Here is an 8543-nt window from a genome sequence, read left to right on the forward strand (position 1 = left end):
TGCGCTGGCGCGTCGACTCTGCAGCAGGAGCTCGCTGGAGCGTTGTCCCTGGCATAGGATGTCTCTGGGTCGTTGTCTCAGGAACATCAGGAACAGGCAAGCGATGGCGCGCAGGTGAAGAGCGCTGGCGAGCTGGAGATTGTGGGTGTGCAGGAGATCGTGGGCGCGCGTAGCGCGTAACAGGATCAGGGCGCGCAGCTGTGCGCTGGCGAATAGGAGATCGCTGGCGCGCAGGCGAGCGCTGATGAGCAGGAGATCGGTGAGAGCGCTGGCGTGTCGACTCTGCAGCAGGAGATCGCTGGCGCGTTGTCCCTGGCATAGGATGTCTCTGGGTCGTTGTCTCAGGAACAGGCAAAGCGCTTGAGCGCAGGAGAGCGTGGGCGCGCAGGAGATACCTGGCACTTAAGGGACTTGCTTACATTGGGAGCAAGCCCCTTTTGCCCAAAAGAGACCGCTGCCCATTGGAAAACGGGGTGCGTGGGCGCCCACAGCGCGTCAGCTGCCATGAACGGTGAAGGAAGGTCAGCAGGTCTGGCAGGCGAAGGAGATCGCGAACGATCTGCAGATAGGTCCAGTGATGCAGCTGCAACAGTCAAAGCACGGTGAGGAGGATCCTCTGCGGGGGACTGCGAAGGCGAGGAGCCGAAAAGGTGCCTCCTAACTCCCTTGTGGGGAGAAGGAAGGCCTCTACGGCGAATAGGAAGACGAGCCTTGCGTCGGATACGTCCTCTGGGGGCATCAGGAACACCATCGTCAGTCCTCCGAAGAGGAGTCTCTGTTAGTGAACTCCCCCGAGGGGGAGCATCACCTGCAGGAGAGACCGTTGGACTTGGCCCCTCCCTCGGAGGATGTTCGGAGGGGGGAACCAAGCCTTCAGCACCCAAGGCAGAGGTTTGACCCAACTCGCCGGAGGCCCCTGCCACAACAACGACGACGATAGACAGAGGGTCAACCTCCGCTATCACTGGCGACTGTTTGACAGCTGCTCCCAACTGGATAAGGTCAAACAGGGCTTCCCTGGAGGGTGAACCCTTAAGCCCCAAGGAAGCCCAAAGCTGCTATAAATCATCATTAGCAACATTCATAGATAAATCCTCCCCCAGAGGAGGAAGAGCTGCCTCGCTATGGGAGGCAACTCCCTCTCCCGAACCCCGAGGTCGGTCAACAAAAGTACGGCCTACACTACCACTCGACGGCCTCTCAGGAGAGAACGATCGAGTGGGAGCTTCGGAGGAGGTTCGGGCAACGAAAGAAGAGTCCTTGGAAATTTCCTTCTTCAAGGAGATCCTTGAAGGAGAAAGATCCCGCTTGGACTTCTTCTTTCGGCGCCAGGAAAAACTCTCCCACTGGGAGGTAAACCACTCCCTGCACAACAAACTTTATCCTTATCACACCGTTGGCCCCTGCAGAACGGACACAAGGTGTGAGGGTCCGTCTCGACCGCCGACATATATGTCCCACAAGGGCAGTCTGGTAACCTGGGGCATTTCCGCATGATAAAGAGAGAGGCCAACTTCCAAACACACAACTGAAAGAAAAAGCAAAAAAGATTAAGGCTGTCAATACGCGAGGGTGAGAGCAGACACGTCTGTTCATCACCAGAGCCAAAAGCAAAGTGAACTAGTTCACCGGTGTGTGTGAGGGGGGAGGGGTAGCTAGCTACCCCTCCCCTACCACCTCGTCAACTAGCGAGGAGGTAGTAAACCCTCATTAAAATTCTAATGGCTTGTCATTTCAGCTACGACGAAAGTAATACCCTATTTAAATAGCTAAGGTTTGTATTTCGGTTACGGAACAAACAATAAGCTGTAGATTTCCGCATACTGTATAAGACAGGGCTACTCAACTGGCAGCCCACGGTCCGAATCCGGACCTTCTGAGTGTTGTAGTTGGACCCCAGGCCCCCGGAGAAGAAAATATATTTAAGTAACACAAAGGTCCTGGTCATGGATTCTTCCAAGGGTATTTCCTCGGCTGTGAGTCAGGGGTCTATAGTACTTATGTACAGTATCTAACTTACGAATGCTCCCAGGACCTTATATATATATATGAAATTAATAAAAATCATGGTTTAGCACCCTGTTCTCGATTTGGTTGTTTTATTTTCATGATTTCATGTAATAAAAATTTCCGGACCTATGTATACAGGGGAACTTATCTAACTGGACCTTTCCTCATAATAGTTGAGTAGCCCTGGTATAAGATGACATGTAGATGAGGTTGAAAATTAGGGAAAACTTCATAACTCAATTAGGTTGTACAAAACAACTGGTGAATTACAAAACAATCAGTGTATATGCTAACTTTTGCTATATCCTTAGAAATTTAGAATAGAGTAAATACTGTAAAGGCAATTTTATATCAAGATTTTCCTACACATGCCACCTAAAATGGAAACCATTGTTTTGTTTACGATTTATCACCGATCTTAATGAGCAAATGAATGCATTTACACACCTGTGTATAGGTTACCTTCACAACAACAAAAATCTTACCAAGTACTGGTTATAAGATGATGATGTTAGTATTGTACTATGTTGATTTACTTACTTTATCCTTAATAAGTAAAAATAAATGCAATAAGCATAAACGTGATACCGTCGTGACCTCGATAATAGCAGATACAAAATCAAAATAAAAAAAATAGGCAATTGCTGTTGTTCAAATGCATCTTTGATTCAAAATAGAAAAGTACAAAAATCATTAAATGAAGTTCAGGTAACATAAAAAACCATAATTATAGTAGACATCTGTCAGCATATACTGTGTACGTTATGCTGTTAGCTAAACCTACAGATCAGCTGATGAAATTGAAAGAAGTTTTAATCCCAGGCTACAATCGAACAGATTTAAGCAAAGTAAATTTGAAATTATGTGTAGTATTTACCTGACGCTTTCTAAGGAAACATAGATTTCTGTTAAATCTCTTTGATGAGTGTATACATACATACATACATACATACGAGAGAGAGAGAGAGAGAGAGAGAGAGAGAGAGAGAGAGAGAGAGAGAGAGAGACATTCATATAATAACTAATAACAATGATTAATAGCTATAAATGAAATGTATGAAAACTATGATATTCTCTAACAAATTGGTGCAGATATAATATCTTGAGATCAGCTGATCACAACCTTAAATAAAAAAAAAGGTAATTGTTGTTTGTTAAGTTGCACTTGGTATAAAGAAAATGGTATACAAATATATATTTTCATATGATTTTATAAACTTTAATTTTCATTTATTGTAAAATATGATTTTATGTGCTGTTAATGCTTCAACTGGTAGATAGTAGAGCTATCATAGAAAATGTCACTGTTAAGCTTTAAAGACTGCTAATCAATAGAAAAAGTCACAGCTTTTTTCTTAGTTCGGTTATTTGAGTGAACGTTTACATTAAATACAAGTATTTAAAATGATTTTATATACTTTATTCTTTTTGAAGTAAAGTAATATGTTTCGTGTGCTTTTAAGGCTATTCCTGTGATATTATGACTTCGATACTTGTGGCAGACAGATGGAAAGTCAAACAAAGGTGACTCAAACTGGATTTTTATTTTTCCATACATAATTTTAGGCAACCAACGTATATTCGAAACGACATAAGTCAAGGTATACCTGTAACACCAATACGACATTTTGCACAAATGACGGAAAAATCCCCAGAATCCCATTTTATCCAATACGATGTAAATTTATCACTTTCTATAAAACTCACATACTAGGAACCATTGAATTGAAAAACGATTCACAGTTATCTTCATACTGATTAGTTGCCATCTTCGCGCCGTGTTGGTAAAGACTGAGCATCTACGACCCTTGATGGATGCTCCCATTACCCTGTTAAAATTTTTGGAAATATAGGATTCTGATTGGATACAAAAAAAGCCCTTCGGCAATTTCCCTGGTCAAGTGGAGTTCGATAGGGCCGCTTCAAATTGCCGCAACCGCCAATTAGTTTAGTATTCCGCCTCTAAGGCGCTGTTGAATCGACCAAAACATCATCTAAAGGGAATTCTAGAAACTATGAAAGCGAGAAACTGCGTGGCAGGGTATAGAGCTCGTTCGACTTATAAATTTCACGACAAATTAGATGGTTTTCAAAATAATTGCACAACGATCTAGTTAGTACTTACCTGGGGTATTTCTAACATTCTGAACAGTGTTTATTCTATATAAGTTTCCGATAAAGTTGAAAATAAGGTAGCAGTCATCATACATGCAGATGGCCGCTATCATACGTACATCCCTAAAATTTAATGTGGTGTTTCCATAATCTTGGAAATAATTAGGCGATTCACATGCAACACGCAACTCATTATACGAAACAATCGTGATACGAAAGCCACTCTGGAACAAAATAATTTTGTATCCTGAGATATTACTGTATAGAAAGTGTTGTCCAGACCGGAATTATGATTTTACCTAAATTAGAATGCAGAAGGTGGGTGGTCTAAAGATAAACTACTTTATGGAGCCTTTGTATATCAGCGGCCAGTTCCTCCAGTGTGGATTAAAAATGGACATTAGCTAACCTGAACTTTCCCCTCTAACCAAGCCTACAAGCTGTGTCCTTACCTACTTACCTAACGGGGGCGCTAACGGCACCCTGAGTCCCCCCCTTACTCTACCGTATTCTAAGTTAGCCATAATAATACATAAAAGTGGCTGCTATCATACACACCCCCTACTTTTTTTCTGAACTGCACACCAAAGCGTCTCGGAGCCTTTGTAGTTTGTGGGGACAGGCCTTGGACCACCCGAAAATTGAGTAAAAAATGTCCAAAATCGGCTCTTTTTCAAGGGAATGATTACCAAATGAAATAATATTAAATTCACTAGTTTTGTAAACACCTATCGAGTTTTTTAAAGGAAGTTTACCAGAATGAAATAATGAATTAACTAAATTTGTAAATGCTTGTCTCAACAATCTACATATAAGGACCACTCGGCGCACGAATGTCTGAAACGTGCAAGAAAAATGGACAACTAACCCAAACTCCCCCCCCCCACCCCCACCTGACCTAAGAGCTGTGTCCTTACCTTCCTAATGACCTAACGGGGGCTAATGCCCCCCTGTGACCCCCCAACACTGTCGCTACCATACAAACCCCACAAACTCAACCTAACCGAACCTAGTAGTTCCCAGGTCACAACCCATAACCGGGGCCCCTTCGTAAATCTCTCTCCTACACAAAAAAAAAAAAAAAAATCCATGGGCAGCACTCTAAATTATATCTTAAAAACATTGTATATAATAAAAAAGTTACTCAGGATTACCTCAATATTCGTCGTTGTTGAAGTCTAAACCCTCGGGTTCTTTAGCCTTCACAGGGACCCCTAAAATCACCTAAGAGCCCTTCTCGAAATAAGAGATGAAAAAATTACAGGGTAACTCGAGTAAGGTCCCCTAGGTCTAAAAACCTTATTGTCTTCAAAGCATCAAGCTGATCTATACGAGTAATAAACTCAACACCATCGCTCAAAGAGGAACTATACAGAACACGTCTGTCCATTACACCGTTTAGCATTGGAAAGGCTCGACCTCGTGCAGGTCAATCTCAGGTCGGGGGGGGGGTTAAATTTTTTTTAAATCACACGGCCAACAAAAGTAGGCCTACAAGCGCATGGAAACGAAGGGTTAGTTTAGGTGGATTATTTGACACTGGCTTTATCTACCGAAACATCTTAATTAGATGTTGGCTAACCTTACCTTTGGTTGTATTTGGCATAATTTCAGGCCATGTCCCAACGAACTACAATCTCAACAAGGGGTTAAGAATGTAGATTGTTGCGATTAGGGAAAACATAAGTCCGAACACCAATATATTTCCAAACTTGCGCCACCAGCTGAGAGGCGAACAGAGCGCTGCCAAACGGGTGTTATTATAGTCAGACAGGAAACAATGCTTGGGGGAAATTTAACAATTGAGTAACTTGGCCGTAGCTTCAGCGAACGGCGCATGATAACCACCTTTCTCCTACCTAACAATTCATGATAATTATCATAGCAGTATCAAATGCCTCTATAAAGGACGTGTCCCAACTAACTACAAACTTAACCGAGGGATAAGAATGTAAATTGATGGGACAGCATTAAATTGTAAAAACAAAAGATTCTTATCCTGTGACGACACGGGCTCTATCTATTTGGAAAGTTTGGAAACTAAGCAGGAGCTGCCTGTGACTTGCGTTCGGACCAGGCTGAACTTAAAAAATATTGCCGTGGTAAAGGTAAAATATATTTAAATTGGTAAAATAACTTCATATTATGGTATATCGGATCGTAATAAAGACCTTTTTCCCCGTAAGGAAAAACGATTTGGCTAGTAATAAGAAAGATATCGCTCTGTCCCTACGAACTACAATCACCCCTAATAAAACACAGTCTTTCCAATTTGAAAAATATGAATAAGTGTCAAGTCTTCAGAATTGTTCTAATTGCCCATACATAAAACAGGAATACAGTACATAATTGTTTTCTATGATATGGTTATGGTACCAACGCATAAATTTTCCCAAACCTTTAGGTCAGGTTAGGTGAGGATACCTTGGGTTAGTACAAAAGTGGATTACTAATCATAGATTAAGTAAATTATTTCTTAACATGACAACAGAACGTCTACCATTAAGTTACTTTGAGTAGTTTGTAGCGCTACAGCCAAGCGTCCTAATTTGCTTATTATCGCTCCGACTGTTATCTTGTATGGAATAAAAACGTTTGGAAATGGTCTACGGATCTTAAATATGTGCTTAAACGCACACTTTTGTTTTTTGCCGAAAACCCTAATTTACTTGAAAATTTGTGGCTCGAGTTCTTACGCAGGCCACGAATCTTCTCGCTCCCGTAGTAGGTAAGGGGAGGGTCCAGGGAGAGCGAAGCCCCCTTGGGTAAGGATACGGCTTTTAGCATAGGTTAGGTGGGTTTTTTAAGTTAGCTTCTCCCGCCAAAATAGTTTTTAGAACGACGGCCAGTTCAGAATATTCCAGTTTTCTACGAACTCGGTTTTAGAACGACGGGCACAATCCACACCACTTTATAATATTCCCATTTTCTATGAATGAAAACGGATCTGGCCGTCACCCTACAAAGGCTCCGTTACTTTTAAAAAAAATAATTGTGTAAATTTAAATACCTGTATTGTTCTAAATGTCAGGTGGTGATATTAGTATTTATATACTTCAGTTACCGAGACTATTTCAGTACTTTAGTACAGCCAGATTAAAGGGCCATCCAAGACAATGACCAAGATTACCCTACTGACTGCAACAAAGCAGAGTTGTAACCTACAAATATTCCCCAATCAGGTTTCAACATTACATTCCTTGATAAATAAAAACCAAACTAATTATAAAGAAGTCGTTTAAAGCCAGCATAGTATTTGAGCCAACAAACATACAAGCTCAGCCTACTTAAAAAGCAAACAATCTTTTTAAATAAATGCATCATTGCTTAGTGATTTAACAACTTCACATACCAATAGTAAAACTACTTACGTTTTCTTGCTTCGGCTACTCTTTCAGCTGCCTTTTTCTCAGCAGCCAACAATTGCTGAACTCCTTGACTCTGACTTGCCATGATTCGTTGATGTTTGGATCTCTAACTGTGTCCGAGCGTCGACTGCTTTGGCTCTGGTACCAACCTCATGACCTACATATTTTTCAGGAAATATTGATGAAAATTATTAAGGTTATTTTTGTAGTTATAAATTTTTACAAAGCTTAATAATGATCATATTTACATAAATATTTACATTAATAGTTTAATTGTTTCATTGGAATGTAAAAATACAATTGTTTTTACCTGTTTCCATAAATTTGATTTTATAAAAATAGTCTTAAGAAGACCAAAATTGGATATATTTTGGGCAATTATTTATCAAAATTCTACTCTTAGATAAAATTTTCACTATAGTAAGGGAATAATTTGGTGAAATGTTGAATTCTATTTCATAATAATAAGTTATGAAAAACGTAGTTAGCATCCTCTTCCCGGGTTTGACAATCATATGATCAGATGTGACTAGGAAAATGAAGCGAAGACGTTATTCTTAGTTCTTTACATAATACCCAAATGCTGTTTTAAATGTATATTATTCAATAAACATATCTTTTGTACATACTTATTCGTAAATTTTAATAAATGTGCTGTATATATTATATATAACAAAAAATAATAGATACTTTGCGAACAGAAATGTCGCTCATGACGTCACTCTACCATCACATCTAATAGGCGAACTTTTAAATTTAAGAAACACAGTGTTACCTACACAAATGCCCCTTACTTCTAAAATCTCATGTTAAAAATGCTAATTTGGTGTATGAAAATACATTTTACAGCATTTAATGCCTTATTTGACGATTAATCTATATAAATTATAAGAACAAATCATAGATCAGATGCATGCATTTTTCTGTTGAACAAGGCTAGGCCTACGTGTCACAACTTATGAAAATGCAATAATATGTAAACCGTTTCTACTTCTTAAGATTACAAAAGCATGATAACGTTCAAAAATTTAATCAACTTCAAAATTGAAT

At 40.1% G+C, this 8543-nt stretch overlaps 1 protein-coding gene across 1 annotated transcript in view; it reads right to left on the minus strand.

Moving 5' to 3' along the window:
• Vha13 (V-type proton ATPase subunit Vha13) overlaps window positions 1-7650 on the minus strand; it is a 48063-nt gene extending 40413 nt beyond the window's left edge. Inside the window, exon 1 of the mRNA XM_068351031.1 lies at window positions 7497-7650. Coding sequence (XP_068207132.1) covers window positions 7497-7578 — 82 coding nt within the window. The 5' untranslated portion in view covers window positions 7579-7650. The remainder of the gene's footprint in view (window positions 1-7496) is intronic.
• Between the last annotated feature and the right edge of the window lie 893 nt (window positions 7651-8543).

This window comes from Palaemon carinicauda, chromosome 27 (assembly GCF_036898095.1).
Source record: "Palaemon carinicauda isolate YSFRI2023 chromosome 27, ASM3689809v2, whole genome shotgun sequence".
Classification (NCBI taxonomy): domain Eukaryota; kingdom Metazoa; phylum Arthropoda; class Malacostraca; order Decapoda; family Palaemonidae; genus Palaemon; species Palaemon carinicauda.